General features: G+C 42.4%; 1 protein-coding gene across 3 annotated transcripts in view; it reads left to right on the forward strand.

Moving 5' to 3' along the window:
- Positions 1 to 2,647: 2,647 nt before the first annotated feature.
- B3GNT3 (UDP-GlcNAc:betaGal beta-1,3-N-acetylglucosaminyltransferase 3) overlaps positions 2,648 to 20,149 on the forward strand; it is a 37,774-nt gene continuing 20,272 nt past the window's right edge. The window contains exon 1 of one of the 3 annotated variants that reach the window (XM_072156782.1): positions 2,648 to 2,887. Coding sequence is in view for 1 of the 3 variants with exons in the window: in XM_072156764.1 (XP_072012865.1) it covers positions 2,984 to 3,055 (72 nt within the window). In the remaining 2 variants the exon portion in view is untranslated. Of the gene's footprint in view, positions 3,056 to 20,149 lie in introns of all 3 variants that reach the window. The other 2 variants (XM_072156789.1, XM_072156764.1) reach the window with 2 other exon arrangements.

Below are 20,149 nucleotides of genomic sequence, written 5' to 3' on the forward strand. Positions count from 1 at the left end.
TCGGAGTCCAGATTCAGCAGGATCCCAAAATCTGTGTGTTAGGATATGTAGGTGGAATAGATGTCACTAGGGCGGAACAAATGGCAGTGGCAAAATTGTTGTACCAGGCACGAAAGACCATTGCGCGGCATTGGTTAGATACAGACCAGCCGAGAATGTCAGAAATTAAAAGAGTACTCAATAATACCATTAAGATGGAGTTGGGGGTATACCTAAAGAGAAATGCACTCAAGAAATTTGAGAAGCAGTGGAAGAAATGGCTTGAGTGTCCAGGTATAGGGGCTGAGGATTTGGTACGAAGGTGGCGGAGGGTCCGTCCCGAAGGTTGGTCGGAATTATGAGGGAGAATGGAGATAGATGACTCTGTAGACACTGGAACGAGAGGCAATCTTTTGGAATAGTGAAACAGCCAGACCCAAGGGGGAGGGGAAAGGGAGTTGGGGAGGGGGGGGGATGTTTTGTATTGTATAATGTTTGAAACCAACTGTACATTACACAAAGCGCTTATGATCTCTGTATGCTAAGAAGAATTGATGCTTTTCTACTCCTGCCCTCAAAAAAAGTTCCTAAATTTTCAACAATAGGTGATACCAACCCCAAAATGGTAACAATGGAAAAAGCATCTCATCCCGCAAAAAAAATGCCGTCACATGGCCCCAATAACGAAAAAGCGAAAATTTTATAGCCTTCAAAAGGGGCCAATGAGGAAACTAAAATCCTGGCAGCTGCAGCGCCCTCCTTCCCTTCTGCACCTCTCTGTGCCCCCATAACACAAGTAACGGCCACATGTGGGGGGTCTTTGTACTCAGGAGAAATTGCAGAACAAATTGTATGGTGAGTTTTCTCTTTTTATATTTTGGAAATGTGTAAATTTTAGGGCTAAATGAACGTATAAGGGAACAATATGACCATTCTAAATTTCACCTCCATTTTGATTCAATTACTATGAAGATCTCAAGGGGTTAACAGTCTTCGTAAAAGCTGTTTCTGATAGCTTGAGGGGTGCAGATTTGAAAATGGGTAGATTATATAGGGGGTTTTGATGCTAAATATGTAAAATTTCATTCAAAACTGTATTTATCCCCAAAATAGTCAATTCTCAAAATCCGGAAAAGCGATATTCTATTTGTAAGCCGCGTGACATCAAAATAAATTATCCAGACATTTCAGAAATTATGAAAATGTAAAGTAGACAAATGGGAAATGTTATTCAGCAACTTATTTAGGTGGTAAATCTATCTGCCTGAAAACGCAATGATTTAGAATTTCGAAAATGGCAAATTTTTCAAAAAATTTATCATATTTTCTTTTTTTTGTAAATAAACGCAAAACTTATCTGCCAAAATTTACCACTAAAATGAAGTACAACATGTGGGGAAAAAACAATCTCAGAATCGTTTTGATAAGTAACAGTGTTCAAAAGTTATAACCATATAAAGCGAAGCAAGTCAGAATCCAAAAAATCGGGCTGAGCCTTAAGCTACAAAATGGCTGCGTCCTTAAGGGGTTAAAAAAAAAAAAGTAGGAGACTTTATATAAATATTTTTGAGTTGTAATGGAATGGAAGTTGTAATAGAAGATGTAAAAGTGTTGTACTAATAAATACCATTGCAGGTATTGAAATCACTGGGAAAAAATGATCAGTTATTCATCTGTTATTAAATGGAAACTTCCAAACGTTAGCAAAAACAGAGATGGGAGCTGGCCCTAATATAGAACCACGAACAATGCCTACCTACCAATGGACTTTAAAAGTGACTCTACTTTTGCTGTGTGTAGTAGAGCTGGCAGGTGATCACATTATGTGATGATGTCATTCCTGGCTGTTGGCTTCACTGTTACATACAGCATAAGCAGAGGAGAGAGGAACAGCTGCAGGGGGGACAGGAAAAAAATAGTATTTGCTTATTTAAGTGTATTATGTGTTTATTATTTTACTATGGGGGCACCATAATAGGGGAAGCTGTTCGGGGCACAATAAGAGGGGGAGCTCCTGGATGAAGGGGGGGGGGGGGGGGGGTAATTGCAAAATAAGAGGGAGAGCTGCTGTGGGGGAGGCACAATAAGAGGGAGAGCTTATGTGGGGGTACAATAAGAAGGAGAGCTTCTGTGGGGAGGCACAATAAGAGTGAGAGCTCCTGGGTGGGGGTGCAAAATAAGAGCTTCTGTGGGGGTACAATAAGAGGGAGAACATCTGTGGGGAGGCACAATAAGAGTGAGAGCTCCTGGGTGGGGGTGCAAAATAAGAGCTTCTGTGGGGGTACAATAAGAGGGAGAACTTCTGTGGGGAGGCACAATAAGAGGCAGGGCATCTTTGGGGGGAGCACAAGAGAGGGACCTGCTGTGGGGGGCACAAGAGGAGGAGAAGCTAATGTGGGGGAAATGCTGAGGGTTTGCGAACTATGAGGGGGAAATGAATGGCACTAAGGGGGAAGTTAATGGTGGAGCAAAAGGTGTGCTAAAAAGTTGGAAGGTATGTCTACAGGTAATCTCCACTCATGTGCAATTGCCCATTTATAATGACTGCCCATGACACAACATGGGCAGGAATAGGACCTGCTCTATATTTTACGTCTTGAGCAGTCCTCACATGCACATGGCCATGAAATTATCAGCCGTGTGAATGACCCCATAGAAGCAAATGAGGACGTGTGCTAGTTGTAGAAAATGCGGCTCTTTTGTCCTGTGCAGGTAGCCTTACTCAGGAGCTACAACAACCGTGCAAAGGTTGTGCCCTAACACTTCATAAAACACCCTCTCTTCCATTCAGTTCCTCCTTCACTGAAGTGCAGCAGCACAGCTTCTTCCTATTTGCACACTCCTCCCCTAAGCTCAACGATTCTGTTACTTTTCCAATGTGGACACCAGTGATAAGAAGATCAATGAGGTAGGTGCAGCTTCTCAAACTGACGGGGTCAATGAGGGAGGAGAAGACCCTGACCAGCGGCACATGTTAATCCACCTGACTAGAAGCAGCTTGTGAATGAAGACGGACTGGTTTGTACTTCTAGGGAGAAGTGCTCATGGTTTTGTCTATTTCTTGTGCAGCTACGAGGTAAAGGGAACTGTTCTAGAAGTAATAGAAACCATGACGGTTAAAAAGGGGAACACTGAGTGCGACTAAGCTAAAGGCAGAGAACCAGTTCTGAGGTGGAAATGTTAGCTTGGCATCTGGGACATTGCGCACAACTTGTGAACGTGTAGAAAAACGGAAAAAATCACGAGTTTTACCACAGTGTAGATGTTGTCTGCAGACTACTGTCATTATAAACTAAAGAGGCGAAACATATGTAAGCTTTAGTGATTTATGTTCTAGTGTTCATGGGTTATACATACAATGTAGGTGTAAATCTAAAATGTGTTAATATGTGAACATAGGTTTTTATTGCAATCTGTACTTGGTTAACAATGTGTGACTGAACACATTCCTCTGTGTGTACATACCCTTCACTGGTAGCTATAGTCGATAGAACAAAGTCTGAGGTATTCCAGTAAGGTGATATGATTAGGATAGAACAAGATGGAGGTTTACAACTACTCAAGAGCTTGAATTGCAAGCTATAGGGTGTCAGGACAGGAAAACATATGTTTCCCAGCTAAACATCCCCATTTAGCCTTAGCAATGCCTTCAACTTATTTGCTTCATGTGAACATACCCTAAAGAACATATGTCATATGCTTAACCTCTAGTATGTGTTTGCATTTCATGGGCATGTGTCTACACACTGATTTTTATATATTAACCCCTTAAAGAGGACCTGTCACCTAAATATTCGGCACTAGGAGCTGCTTTCTAAAGTAAGCAGCTCCTAGTGCTTGATCAGACGCCGCAGTGTTGGAGTGATAGCGTTACCGGAAACCTCCGGTAACGCTATCAAACACTGCGGCGGGGTACAATGTAATCATAAGGAGACAGCTCTTTTTAATTTCTGCATTTCCATATTTCACTCTGCACTTTTTCATATTTCATTGTACAGAGGTGTATGAGGGCTTGTTTTCTGCGTAACAAATTGTACTAGTGATAGTATTTAATATTTCATGCCGTGTGCTGAAATGCTGGAAGAAAAATTAAAATACAGTGATATGGACATATCACTGCATTTGAATATGGATATGGCTTTATGTTCTTTCACTGTGCTTTCCAAATGACACCGCCTCTTTTTGGGTCTGTACAATCACGCAGATACCGAATTTATATAAGTTTTATCTTGTTTTTGTAGAAAAAAAAATCTTTATTTTGCCATATACTGAGGCCCATATCTTTTTCATAAGGAATATAAGGAGTAATTATTTTTTGCGTAATGAGACGAGGTTATTTCCATCATTTTGGGGAATGTATGATTTTTTTTTTTTTTTTTTTTGATCACTTTCACTGCTGGGACTAACAATTTTTTTTATTTTTTTTTTTAATATAAATCGGGCATTTTGAGACTTGACCATGGCTAATATTTTTATGATTTGTACTGATTTTTATATTTGTTCTAAGGGTAAGGGGGTGATTTAAACTGTATAGGTTTTTATTAAAAAAAAAAAAAAATTCTGTATTCTTAGACATCCTAGGGCATTCCCAGCAACCGATCATCGTATAGGTTTAATATTCATTTTTAATCCAGTGCTAGTATTAAAACATGTTAGGGGTCTGTGACATAAGACCTTGCCTGTGTTACGTCCAAGGCCTGTGTCCTAAGTGGACTGAACCCCCTTTTATATTGTAACTTTACGGTTATATTCTATGTACAGAGCATGTCTCTGCAACACAAACTGGTTAAACTTGATATTTGGGCATCCGTTGTCTCGTGTTCAAATACCACATCTTCATTTTGTTACATAATATGACTGGGCATCTAGCCCTCCACTTTCAAAATACGGAACTACTCCCAAATATCATAAATACCACAATTAAAAAAAAGATCTACTCAGTTCTCAATATAAAATTATACAAATTTATTTAATTGTAATAAAAGACAAATTAATTACAATGGATGTTAATGGAAGAAATCCAATTTCAATGGTCCGAGTTGGCTAAACTCATGTACACACTATAGGGCAGTGGTGGCAAACCTATGGCACGGGTGCCAGATGTGGCACTCAGAGCCCTTTCTGTGGGCACCCCAACACAGAGTTTACAGACAGGCCTGAAGGCTTCCTCGTGAAGTCCAATACAGCCCAGGACTTGCCAACTTAAAGTGACATCCTTAGCTGCCACGGTTACAGCAGGAACAAGAAAGTGTGGATAGAGACAGATTATTGTTGTAGCTCCTGCTCTGGGAACCCGGATTCTTCCTCTTCAGGGGACCCTGGAGGGAAGCTACAATCCAAAATTCTCCATCGTTGTCTATTGTATTGGTGTACTCATGACACCAATACGATTGACACAAGGGATCAATAAGTTACTGCTTGTAGTTTGGGCACTCTGTCTCCAAAAGGTTGGCCATCACTGCTATAGGGCAGTGATGGCTAACCTATGGCACTGGTGCCAGAGGTGGCACTCAGAGCCCTTTCTGTGGGCACTCAGGCCATCACCAGAGATGACTCCAGGTATCTTCCTGCAGTCCCAGACAGCCCAGGACTTGCTGTGCAGAGGTATTTTAAAGTGACAGCTCTACCTGGGACTATTTTCTGCTTTATTGGTGTCCTCAGGGTGCTGGTATCAATGAAAACTGTGACAGAGAAGCGAGTATAAATCACAAATTAAATTCCTGTGTTGGCACTTTGCGATAAATAAGTGGGTCTTTGTTGTAGTTTGGGCACTCGGTCGGTTTGCCATCACTGCTATAGGGGATATCCACCAAAAAAGGTAACAGATATGCAAATACAAAATATGCCTCTTGGGGTCTCCAATGTGCATAGATACTAGGCAGAATTGCACTAATGACTAAAGTATATACAGTTGGTGGAATGAAATGTAATAGACCAGTGTCTTACCCATTTTATGGCGTAACAGGGAAATCCCTAGGACACCCCAATGCGCGTTTCGCTTCCTCAGGGGGTACGAGTATCTGTTACCTTCTTTGGTGGATATACCCTATAGCAGTGATGGCAAACCTTTTGGAGACAGAGTGCCCAAGCTACAACCAAAACTCACTTATATATCACAAAGTGCCCACATGACAATTTAAGCAGTAACTTATTGGACCCTGCTGTATCACCGGTTTTAATTGTATTGGCGTCCTCCAATATTGGAGTTCACCAATACAATTGAAAGATGATGGACAACAGTGGACTGTAGCTTCCAGGTAGGGTCCACTGCAGAGGAAGGATCAGGTAACCCAGAGCAGGAGCTCCAACGATAATCCATCTCTATCCACACCTTACCACTCCTCATGTAGTCCTGGCAGCCAAGGATGCTGCCTTAAAATAGCACTGAGCATGGCACGTCCTGGTCTGTATTGGATCACAGGGGAAAGCCTTGAGTCCTATCTGGCAAACTCTAAATTGGGGTGAAGGCCTGGGTGCCCACAGAAAGGGCTCCGAGTGCCACCTCTGGCACCCGTGCCATAAGTTCGCCACCACTGCCCTATAGAGTGTACAGGAATTTAGCCAACTTGGACCATTGATATTGGATTTCTTCCATTAACATCCGTTGTAATTAATTTGTCTTTTATTACAATTAAATACATTTTCGGTGTAATTTTATATTGAGAACTGAGTAGCTCCTTTTTTTCTTGTGGTACATTGTCTCGTGTTGTTGGGTAGTTAACGACAAACTGTAAATATGAGTGAACCTAAACATGAGGGCTGTTATCACTAGGTATACAATCAAGAACATACAGCGATACACTTGAATGCCAAACCGACAGTAGCGAAAGATGGCCACCAGCAAATGTCAATTGTCTATTCTTGATATTCATTGCTACTGTCTGTGTAGTCATCCTTTGTTCTAAGAGACCCATATGGTAAACATGGAAATCCCCAGAATTAGAAAGGGAAATCCTCAGTAATTCTGCCTGTTACAAGATACAAAATAGTAAACCAATTAATTTCATTCAAACATGGCAGCTGTTTTTATGGCCCCATGTATCAGCCTACTGCCCTTGAGAAAACGGATAGAACATGTCCTATTGTTGTTCATGTGTGCGGCTCTATCCTGCAAAAAAAAGTACATGGGAATGTGAAAAATACTGATGTAATATAGGTGTCATCCGTGTGACTTCCATATTTGTGGATTGGTTGCTAGGTAACACAATCGTGACACTCCAAGGGCTTAGGAAAGGCTACTCAGAATAAGGTTTGGGGAAAAAAAAACTCCTTAACCCCTTAACGACTTGGCCTTTTTTAGTTTTTTCACTTCCATTTTTCACACCCCACCTTCAAAAATCTATAACTTTTTTATTTTTCCACATAAAGAGCTCTGTTATGGCTTATTTTCTGCGTAACAAATTGCACTTCGTAGTGACGGTATTTAATGTTCCATGGCGCGTACTGGGAAGCGGGAAAAAAATTCCAAATGCAGTGAAAATGGTGAAAAAACACATTTGCGACGTTTTCTTGTGGGCTTGGATTTTACAGCTTTCACTGTGTGCCCCAAATGACAGGTCTACTTTATTCTTTGGGTTGCTACGATCACAGGGATACCACATTTGTACAGGTTTTATAATGTTTTCATACATTTAAAAAAATTAAAACCTCCTGTACAAAAATTTTTTTTTTGATTTTGTCATCTTCTGGCGCTAATAACTTTTTCATACTTTGGTGTACGAAGCTGTGGGTGGTGTCATTTTTTGCGACTTTTGATGGCGTTTTCATTGCTATCATTGTTAGGACTGTGCTACCTTTTGATCACTTTTTATTAATTTTTTTATATTTTCCAAAATGGCAAAAAAATGTCATTTTTGACTTTGGACGCTATTTTCCCCCGTTACGGGGTTAAACGCAGTGAAAAACCGTTATTATATTTTGATAGATCGGGCATTTTCGGACGCGGTGATACCTAATGTGTTTATGATTTTTACTGTTTATTAATATCAGTTCTAGGGAAAGGGGGGTGATTTGAATTTTTAGGTTTTTTTAATATAATTTTTTTTTTTTCAACTTTTTTTTACTTTAACTATTTTTCAGACTCCCTAGGGTACTTTAACCCTAGGTTGTCTGATCGATCCTACCATATACTGCCATACTGCAATATGGCAGTATATGGGGATTTTACTCCTCATTCATTACAATGTGCTGATAGCACATTGTAATGAATAGGTTAAAACGAGACAGCTTCGGGCCTTCGTGAGGCCCGATGCTGTCATGGCAACGGATCACCGCTCCCCGTGACGCCTCCGGCAGCATTGCCGGAGGTGATCGCGGTGAAAGCACCCGCGATCGGTGCTAGCACGCGAGCCCTTTCCATGCACCGGGACCCGGCGGGGGTTAAACAGTTTTCATAAAACTACATGTTTTACCGATCTGTAATAAGCTGATGAAATGCGTAGGGTGATGGCACACGTGGCGTTTTGAACGCGTTTTTGGGCCGTTTTTTAAGCTGTCCATTTTTTGAAAACGCATGTGTTTTTTGACCAGTTTGAATTAAGATAATTGGTCAAACCTGTCAAAAAAGCATGTGGTTTTCAAAAAGTTTTTAACACGGTTTTTAACGCATGCGGTTTTTGACGGCCAGCTTAGAAACAGCCCAAAAAGGCGTTCAAAACGCCACGTGTGCCATCACCCTTAATCTGAGCATGTAATACGTAATTTTAGGATGAATATTCTGTTTGGAATAAGACTACAAACTCCATAGCCAGGAGGAGAGTAACTTGCAGCAGTCCCAGCATTTACTGTTTCACAAATCTTTCTGATGGTACACTTAAATGTGGCATTCGCGATGTGTTTAATGTGTTACCATGCATTTGGCTGCTTTGAAAATGATTTTCTTCATTGCTGAAGTGTGAGTCGTGATAAAATGGACCGACTCTGACAGTCTCCAGATATATACACGTATATATTTGAGTATAAGCCGAGGTACCTCTTTTTAACACAAACCTATTGACTTGATTATAAGTCCCAAGGGTGGGAAATGCATTGGTCACAGCCTACACCAGGTATATAGCCAGCCAGCACATGCCCCCCAGTATATAGCCAGCAGCCCCCTTAGTATATAGCCAGCAGTCCCCTACCCGCTCAGTATATGGCCAGCAGCCCCCTGGCCCCTTAGTGTATGGCCAGTGCCTGCCCCCTTTGTATATACAGTGGTGGCACCAAAAATACTGGCATCCCTGTAATTCTGTCAGATAATACTCATTTTTTTCCAAAAAATGATTGCAATTCTTTGGTATTATTATCTTCATTGCATTTGTCTTCAATGGAAAACGAGCAATCGCAAGGCTACAAGGCCATCTCCAAAGGCCTGAATGTTCCGGTGTCTACCGTGCACAGTGTCGTCTATAAGTTTAACCCCTTCACGCTCTGCGCCGTAGCTCTACGGCGCAGAGGTATAAGGGATGGATGAAGAGGGCTCACGGGCTGAGTCCTCTTCATACAGAGGTGGGGGTTTTTGCAAGCACCGACCGCGGCTATTAACCCTCTAAACGCCGCCGGCAAAGTCGCCGGCGGCGTTTAAAAGACGGCGGCGCGAGGGCGCCGCCATCTTTTTTTCGATCGCCACGCCCCCGAACGTCATCGGGGGGCGGCGATTGGTTACCATGGTAGCCTCGGGTCTTCGTTTGACACGAGGCTACATGGTTTATGCAGGTTCGTTACAATGAGCCAGTGGCTCATTGTAATGTATGACCTGCAAAAATGCCATATATTGCAATACTGTAGTATTGCAGTATATGGTAGGAGCGATCTGACCATCTAGGGTTAATGTACCCTAGATGGTCTAAAAAATAGTGGAAAAAAAAAGTTTAAAAAATAAAAAAAATTAATAAAATATTAAAAGTTCAAATCACCCCCCTTTCCCTAGAACGGATATAAAACATAACAAACAGTAAAAATCACAGACATATTAGGTATCGCCGCGTCCCAAAATGCCCGATCTATCAAAATATAAAAACGGTTATGGCCGGCGGTGATCTCCGAGGCGGGAAATGGCGCCCAAATGTCCGAAATGCGACTTTTACACCTTTTTACATAACATAAAAAATGAAATAAAAAATGATCAAAATGTCGCACAGACCTCAAAATGGTAGCAATGAAAACGTCGCCTCATTTAGCAAAAAATGACCCCTCACACATCTCCGTGCGCTAAAGTATGAAAAAGTTATTAGCGTCAGAAGATGGCAAAAAATTTTTTTTCTTTTTTGTACACATTCGTTTAATTTTTGAAAATGTATTAAAACACAATAAAACCTGTATAAATTTGGTATCCCCGCGATCGCACCGAACCAAAGAATAAAGTAGGCATGTTATTTGGAGCGAAGAGTGAAAGTCGTAAAAACTGAGCCCACAAGAACGTGACGCACGTGCGTTTTTTTTTCAATTTTTCCACATTTGGAATTTTTTTTCAGCCTCGCAGTACACGGCATGTTAAAATAAATAACATCACGGGAAAGTAAAATTTGTTACGCACAAAATAAGCCCTCACACAGGTCTGTACACGGAAAAATGAAAAAGTTATGGATTTTTGAAGTTGGAGAGCGAGAAATCAGCCGAAAAACCCTGCGTCCTTAAGGGGTTAAAGCCCATGGCACTGTGGCTAACCTCCCTAGATGTGGACGGAAAATAAAAATTGACGAGGGATTTCAACACAACATTGGGCAGATGGTGGATGAAGAACCTCTACTAACATCCAAACAAGTTCAAGCTGCCCTGCAGTCCGAGGGTACAACAGTGTCAACCTGTACTATTCGTCGGTATCTGAATGAAAAGGGACTGTATGTTAGGATACCCAGGAAGACCCCACTTCTTACACAGAAACATAAAAAAGCCAGGCTGGAGTTTGCCCAAACTTACCTGAGAAAGCCTGAAACGTTTTGGGAGAATGTTCTCTGGTTAGATGAGACAAAAGTAGAGCTTTTTGGGGAAAAGACATCAACATACAGTTTACAGGAAAAAGAGAGGCCTTCAAAGAAAACAACACGGTCCCTACAGTCAAACATGGCGGAGGTTCCCTGATGTTTTGGGGTTGCTTTGCTGCCTCTGGCACTGGACCGTGTGCATGATTTTGCAGCATAATGTAGGGGCCAGTGTGAGAGAGTTGGTCTCCCGCAGAGGTCATGGGTCTTCCAGCAGGACAATGAGCCAAGACACCTTTCAAAAAGCACTAGGAAATGATTTGAGAGAAAGCACTGGAGACTTCTAAGGTGGCCAGCAATGAGTCCAGACATGAATCCCATAGAATACTTGTGGAGAGATCTCACAATGGCAGTTTGGAGAAGGCACCTTCAAATCTCAGGGACCTGGAGCAGTTTGCCAAAGAATGGTCTAATATTCCAGCAGAGCATTGTGAGAAACAAATTGATGGTTACCGGAAGCGGTTGTTCAGTTATTTTGTCTAAAGGTTGTGCTATCAAGTATTAGGCTGAGGGTGCCAATACTTTTGTCCGGACCATTTTTGGAGTTTTGTGTAAAAATGATCAATGATTTGACTTTCTTCATTCTCTTTTGTGCTTTTTCATTGCAAGCAAAATAAATGAAGATACTAATACTAAAGAATGTGATTGCAGGGGTGCCAATACTTTTGGCCACCACTGTAGCCAGCAGCCACCTATGCCCAGCCTATTAAAAAAAAAAAAAAAAAAAACCTCAAAACTTTGTACTCACCTTTCTGACACCCCCGCAGGTACTGTCTCCAGGTCCCTGCGCGCTGCCATTGCATATAGCATGACGTCAGCCGATGGCGGCACACACACTATGATGACGGCAAGCGTCTGACTTCATGGTATGTGCGACGCAGCAGGGACTTCAGAAGAGGACCTGTGGGGGGGGGGTAGGAAAGGTGAGTACAGAGTTTTTTCCCATAGACTCGAGTCAGTGCACTTTTTTTTTTTTTTGTGCTGAAATGGTAATACAGGCAGGCTCCGGGTTGCGTACAAGATGGGTTCTGTAGGCTCTTAAGTTGAATTTGTATGCAAGTCGGAACTGTATATTTTATTATTGTAAGCCCAAACAAGTGTTTTTTGGTCTGTGACTTTGATTTTAAAAATGTTAGGTTGTCAGAAGAACCAGGATTAATAATAAAGCTTAACTGCAGACACCTCTGATAACTGTTAAAGCTGTTTATTGTAGCCTAGGGTTAAGGTACAGTATATTATCAAAATCAAGAGGTCCATTTTAGGCGTCATCTGTAAGTTGTGTTCTTAAGTAGGGGACCGCCTGTACAGTTTGAAAATTTTAATGGAGACCCTGCCAAGGCAGACAATAATACTGGGGACCCCATAGCAGACAAAAAATAAATCCTCGTCTTTCAAGGCTCCTTTTTCCCTCCCTGCACCACACTGTAATTTCTTCTCTCCCTCATGAGTGGCTCTGTCCCATGCAGGTGGTCGTGACCAAAAGCAGAGCTACACCAGGAGCAGGAAAGGACCCAGGAGCAGTGAGAACTTCTCAGCTGCACTTGCTGCCATCTGGTCTCCTACACCAATGATCTGCCATCAGTTATGACACACATGTTACGGAAGTGCTCATTGGAGTGTAGTCCATAACTCGTGGCTTGACAAGCTGCGTGTGGCCTGTTGGCACTTCTTTGCACCTCTAATCTACCTTTTTGTGTAGATGAATGTGTGTTGCACTTTATGTACATGCTCCTCTGCTATAGATCAGAGGAATAAGACCCTAGGAAGGAATACCTGCATTTATCTCCAGCACTGCTAGAGTGACTAGGAAAACAGTACTGTGGAGCTGGAGTTGAAGTTTGTAAAATTGAGGAGTTGGAGGTTTGGCGTTTAAAACTGCATCACAAATGGCATGTGCATACCTCCCAACTTTTGGGCGAGAGAAAGAGGGGCAAAAAGCCCCTCCCCCTTTTTCTAAACCACGCCCATTGCCACACCCACAAACATAGTATAATATTGACCTTGATGGTCCCCACATAGAACAATGCCCCTTACTTTGCCCCCACCCCCCGTGGACCCGTATAATTACACCTAATGCAACTCTGCAACATATAAAACCCATCTTTAATTTTATCCTCCCTTTACATTTGGTTTTCCACTTTTATTTAATCTCCCAAATTTATACATAATCCTATTTGTACTCCTACCCCCACCCCTCCTCACACGATGTGGTCCTAGTTCTCTATCCTCCTCATTCTGTGGCCTCCTGTTATCCATCCTCCTCCTGTCCTCCAGCCTTCTCCTGTGGCCTCCGGTTATCCATCCTCCTCCAGTATCATCATCGTCCTCCTCCTGTCCTGTCCTCCGGCCCCCTCCTGTCCTGTCCTCCGGCCCCCTCCTGTCCTGTCCTCCGGCCCCCTCCTGTCCTGTCCTCCGGCCCCCTCCTGTCCTGTCCTCCGGCCCCCTCCTGTCCTTGTCCTCTCCTCCGGCCTCGTCCTGGCTCCAATGCTTCCACTGCTCTGCAGGCCTTATCTACGGGGCCAGGAGGAGGCGGGACAAAGCAGGGGAGAGGGGGGGAAGCCGTGACATTCTCCCAACCGCCCGTGTTGCGGGTACAGAGCCCAAAAAACGTGACTGTCACGTCAAAAATGGGACGGTTGGGAGGTATGCATGTGTGACGGCACTCTAGGTATGCGCTGAGCAGAGAGCATCCCCTCAATGCTGCATTGTTGTGTTTAAACCAATCATCTGGTAAACATGGATTTAACTGATTTACCCACAAGCTACTGACTTCATTTATCAGCCTTCTGTGTTTTTAGTGCACATAAAACAAATGGGTGTCTGTCAACATTGTAACATCTAAAGTGAGAACATAGTTATCATAGTTATATGATTCCAAGTATGACCTGTTTTTCTGAAGATTCTTCTTGCTGCCTTTCTAATTAGTAGTTTTTATGCCCTAAATGTTGAGTAATTGAAGGTTATTTAGGACATTGTAATACTGTGTATGAGTAACTTGGTGTTTCCTGGCAACATAAATGGGCAATGGCTCGCAAACAAACTGCACACCTAAAATTCTCACCAACATCACAAACACCATTTGTAAATAGTCCCCCAGCAGCCGCCTCCACTGTCCCCCAGCAGCCGCCTCCACTGTCCCCCGGCAGCCGCCTCCACTGTCCCCCCTACGGGGCCAGGAGGAGGCGGGAGAGAGGGGGGGGAAGCCGTGACATTCTCCCAACCGCCCGTGATGCGGGTACAGAGCCCAAAAAACGGGACTGTCACGTCAAAAATGGGACGGTTGGGAGGTATGCATGTGTGACGGCACTCTAGGTATGCGCTGAGCAGAGAGCATCCCCTCAATGCTGCATTGTTGTGTTTAAACCAATCATCTGGTAAACATGGATTTAACTGATTTACCCACAAGCTACTGACTTCATTTATCAGCCTTCTGTGTTTTTAGTGCACATAAAACAAATGGGTGTCTGTCAACATTGTAACATCTAAAGTGAGAACATAGTTATCATAGTTATATGATTCCAAGTATGACCTGTTTTTCTGAAGATTCTTCTTGCTGCCTTTCTAATTAGTAGTTTTTATGCCCTAAATGTTGAGTAATTGAAGGTTATTTAGGACATTGTAATACTGTGTATGAGTAACTTAGTGTTTCCTGGCAACATAAATGGGCAATGGCTCGCAAACAAACTGCACACCTAAAATTCTAACCAACATCACAAGCACCATTTGTAAATAGACCCTTAGGCCGTATTTACATGATGGGAAATGGCTGCAGAATTTACACAGTAGTCATTTTACAGCCATTCTGCAAGACCAAGATTTATTAGATTGAGAGCCGTGCAGCATAACTTTTTAGCTATGCAGGCGACATGATGTAATTTATTCAGGAGCTGCTGTACATTACATTGACTCGTGAATCACTTGTTATCCATCTTTGGGGTCAATGAAGGCAGCAACAGGTCCCCTACTACCCCAATTTCTCTGCCTGGTTTGGAGCGCATGGGAATAACTACTATTGTACTGGAACAGCGAGTTTAATAGGTGTACGTTGAGACAACACTGAGTGAGAAAATGTGCCATATAAATGCGGGAATGCCATCACTAGGTGGTGATTTTATGCTCTCTGTGGTTGTTGGGGTTTGGTAGGGGGTATATAATATATATTTTGCCTCGTAACTTTACACCCTTAAGGGAACCCGTCAGCGGAGATGGACATAATAATCCTCATTCAGTATGATCTCGGGCATCTGAACACCTTCCATATCATGTTTCTTTTGTCGCTCAGCGTGGTGGTATCATCTTGAATGGCAACTTTAGAGTGAGATCTAAATTGGTTGTATAAAGTCATGGGGATGGAGAGTTTAGCACTAAAGTCTAGCTATGCTAGGTATTGTTGTGTCCCAAAAAGCCTGTTATCAAAATTCAAAAAAGATTATTCCTGGTTGTAATAGAAAATGGCTTATACTGAATGTATGTGTATGTATGGGAGGTGTGTGTATACTTCACGTCTAAGTATATGATGCATATATGCTATATGTGTGTATGTTTAAAATATGTGCATACTATACATAATGGGGGAGATTTTTTAATCTGTCCACAACAGAATGATGTCGTAGTTTGCACTAAAAAACTGCCTGCACCACATTTAGACAGGGTTATAGACATTTTTCTGGCTCTCTTATGAGTAGCTCAACAAAAGTGGTGTGGTCTTGTGACACGCACACACACCACACACGAAGCTGTAACATGGGAAACTTGTCCAATAGTTTCTGTAATCAAATCTGGAGTGTTATTGGAGATGTGTTACCACCTGACCAGGGGGAGTATTAAAAAAAAAAAAAAAAACCCCTGCTGGGTGAGAGTGTCTCCTCTGCAGTCTCACTCCAAGATTGAGTCTCTCAGAGTGAGCGGTACATGCCACAGATCTCAATCCCAGGAACTTCTAGTGCCTCATTCCTACTACCTAGCACACAGGGTGAGTCTGGAGACTCAAGCCCAGAACTGCAGGTTCCACTACATGTACACAGTTCTCCCTGAACCAGCACAGCCTGCATCTACTATCAGGCTGTGTGCACCTTTCCTGCGGACCAACTCTCCACGAGCATCCCAGCATCCAAGAATCTGCTGTGTTAATGTGTTTGGCCGTTGCCTGCCATTCAATAAAGAAATGTAAGTTAATTTGCACAATGTTGCCTCCGTCTGATCCCCGGATACGGCTGCTTACCACCACAGGCTTCCCCATCTGTCACCCAGGGTCTTGTCCTACATGCATCTTAGGGGTTGCCCCAGGGAAAGACCTTTCCCTCCATATTTTTTGCACACACCACCTGCTGGAGACCTGCCAGGCTGTAGGTCAGCCCTCCGGTCCCTATACCAAGCACCATGACCACAGCGTGCCCAAGGCCGCACTAGCCAACTACTCCGGTATTATAGTATTCTGGGCCTGGTTGCCCACACCCACAAGAAAAGGCTAGGCCCCGGTGGGGGATGTTGCATGTGTGACTGTATAAATGCGTGCATGTACAAATATTGTGTTTTTTAATAGGGGAAAAGGGGACCCCATGCAGAAGTCTGCTATGGGGCTTCACCTCTATCAGTTACATTCCAGTTGGAAGGTGTTAAAAAAATTATTTCTTTATAGCAGACTGGCTGGGTAAACTACTACTTATTTCAATAATAAAAATCAACAGGGTTATTGGGGGGGGGATTGCATCTATTATAGATCACACTGGTAGAGTAACTTCTAGATATTTTGAAAGTAATAAAGAATTTCTAAATTTTACATCACTATACATTTCTCACAACACATAGTTAACTCGTTAAATATAAAGAAGTACTTAGACCACATACAGTTCCTTGTCATCTCCTATTTCTAGAGAATGCAGTTGTAGTTCCTTCGCTGTAACAGCCGGTTCCAAGAGACTACGCTGACTTTTGAAGGTAATTTTGCTTCAGTAATGGACTGATTTTCCTTTAGAAATATACGGAGGAATGTCATGGTGAGCTTTAGTTTCGGCCACCATTACTTTCCCCAAAGTCATGTGGATCACACAGCTTTCTCTTCTGATCTGTGCAGGAGGCCTGCTGTATGTGCCTCAAACGTAGCCGCAGCATCTAAAGGTGTCTCGCACCTCTTCTCCATGCAACTGCCTCCATGCCGAGTATGGGGATGCCTATCGGACCCAGTGCTGGTATTGTACACTGCCATATCAGATGATCACTTGTTCAAGTCCTAGAGGAGGACAAAAAATAAAACGTGAAAATTGCCACACAAACAGTGGATATTGGGTATTGTCATGTCCATAACAACCAGTACAATAACAAAAATCATTATTAAATCCATTTGGTGAAAGCCTTAAAAAAAAAAAAAAAAAAAGGCAAAATTAAGATTTTAGCACCAACCAAACAAAAAAAACACCATAAAAAGTGATCAAAAGTCACAAGTATCACATTATACAAATAAAAAGTGCAACCTTCTGGTAGAAAATAAGCCCTAAAAAAGCTCAATCAATAATACAAATGTTATGCCACCTAGTAGATGGCAATACAAAATCCAGAGATTTTCTCTCCAAATGAGTTTTTATTCTGTAGATCAAGTCAAACATATATATAACATAAATGTATAGTCAAACAAACTATATACCGTATGTACTTGTGTATAAGCCGAGTTTTTCAGCACAAAAAATGTGCAGAAAAACTTCATCTTGGCTTATACACAACTCAAAAAAAAACAAACAAACAAAAAAAAAAACCTTACATACTCTCCCTTTGGCGACCACCCCCATTGCTCGGGGCGGCTCCTCTTCTTTCTTCTCCTTGCTGATTGTCTCTGCCGGCTAGTACAGCAAGGTGAAGAAAGAGGAGCCGTGGCGAGGATCGGGGACACCAGAGGGTGATTATGTAAGTTTATTTTATGTGCGGGCTGGCTGTATACAGTCATGGCCAAAAGTTGAGAATGACACAAATATTATATTTTTCACATGATCTGTTGCCCTCTGGTTTTTATGTGTGTTTGTCAGATGTTTTTATCACATACAGAAATACAAATGCAGTCATATGATGAGTAAAGCTAAAAGTAAAAGCTTTTAATGACCGTTGGAATGAGTTAATGCAGCAAGTCAATATTTGCAGTGTTGACCCTTCTTCTTCAGGACCTCTGCAGTTCTCCCTGGCATGCTCTCAATCAACTTCTGGATCAAGTCCTGACTCATAGCAGTCCATTCTTGCACAATCAATGCTTGCATTTCGTCACAGTTTGTTGTTTTTTGTTTGTCCACCCGTCTCTTGATGATTAACCACAAGTTCTCACTGGGATTAAGATCTGGGGAGTTTCCCGGGCACGGACCCAAAATCTCTGTTTTGTTCCATGAGCCATTTAGTTATCACCTTTGCTTTGTGGCAAGGTGCTCCATCATGCTGGCAAAGGCATTGTTGATCACCAAACTGCTCTTGGACTGCTGGGAGAATTTGCTCTTGCAGGACATTCTGATACCATTCTTTATTCATGGATGTGTTTTTAGGCAAGACTGTGAGAGAGCCGATTCCCTTGGCTGAGAAGCAACCCCACACATGAATGGTTGCAGGATGCTTTACAGTTGGCATGAGACAAGACTAGTGGTATCGCTCACCTTGTCTTTTCTTTGCTGCCCTCCTTGACACCAGGCCTTGCTCCAAGAGTCTCCGCCTCCCAGTGCATGCAGATGCACTCACACCTGCCTGCTGCCATTCCTGAGCAAGCTCTGCACTGCTGGTAGCCCAAACCCTGAAGCTGAAACACTTTTAAGATCTGAGCTGGGCTGGCATCGGGATAAGCTGGATGTCAGCAGCAACCAGTAGCTGACATCCCAGTGTAACACCCTCAGTCGTAGTGTGCTCCGTTCGCAGGTGTTTACCTAGTTAAATGCCGTGGTTAGCGCGACCGCTGCATTTAAACTGCCTTCAGGGGGTTTTTCCCCCACGATTGTTTCGAGCGGAGACCCCGCTCTTAATCATGACAAACCTAGGTTTGTCATGATTAAGTGCGGGGTCTCCGCTCGAAACGCTTAGACTTTTAATTATGCACTAGAACTTTTTATGATGAATTTGAAATAAAGGATTGTCGAGTTGGAGAGTCTTGGCTGGACCGTGACCTTTTTTTGGACTGGAATATTATACATACCCGAGCAGCAAGGTGGCTCGTGCCGACCCAACTACAAGCGCCTAGAATACAGGGAAAGGTGAGCTGGTGTCCAATTTTCTCTCTAGGTAATACATAAGTATTGCAGAATATTATCATGAATAAGCAATCAGATGATTGCTTATTCCTGTCCCATGATGGAACTAGTAAAAAAGTTATTCAATAAAAAAATTTAAAAAAAATCAATACAAATGCCCGTAATCATTTAATGCCATAACATAATGCACAAGAAAGTCTAAATCATAACACAAACCCCACTTAGGGTACATTCAGGACTCCTTAGGTCTCCTCTCAACATGGAGAATAGCGGCACACGGCCGCACACATGCCGAAAGAAAGAGCATGCTCTTTTTGCGGTGTGCGGCCCGAATCGGTGCCACACATGTCTGGTACCATATCTGCGCCGTGCTATTGCCGTCTATGAGGACGTACATGCGGCCGCAAATTTGCGGCCCCATGTACGTCCCCACAGACGGCCATGTGAATGAGCCCTTATATAGGATCACCGCATCCATAACAACCTGTAGAATAAAAGTAAATAATTATTGAACCCGCACGATGAAAGCAGTAAAAAAAACCTGTAAAAAAACCTGACAAAAATTATGATTTTTACCTAATTAATCCCACAAAAAAAGCAATAAAGTGATCAAAAAAATGTACTCCAGAATGAAACTGTTGTCATGTTCCGCAAAAAACAAGCCATCAACCAGCTCTTTAGCCAAAAAAGTAAAAATGTTATGCCACTTGGAAGAACAAATGATTTTTCCTCCCATTAGGATTTTGTTTGGCAAATTTAGTAAAACATAAGAAAAAATATTTAAATATGTTATCCACTTCTTCGTATTGACCCATAGAATAAAGATAACATGATTATTGGGCTATACGGAGAACACCACAAAAAAAAGTAAAAAATCCAGTACTAAATTTTCAACAATGGGGGATATCAACCCCAAAATCGTAACACTGGAAAAAGCATCTCATCTCAAAAGCATCTCTGGAAAGCCAGAGTTGGAAACCATGATTTCTATGGGCCAAT

The sequence above is a fragment of the Engystomops pustulosus genome, chromosome 1 (genome assembly GCF_040894005.1).
Source record: "Engystomops pustulosus chromosome 1, aEngPut4.maternal, whole genome shotgun sequence".
Taxonomy (NCBI): domain Eukaryota; kingdom Metazoa; phylum Chordata; class Amphibia; order Anura; family Leptodactylidae; genus Engystomops; species Engystomops pustulosus.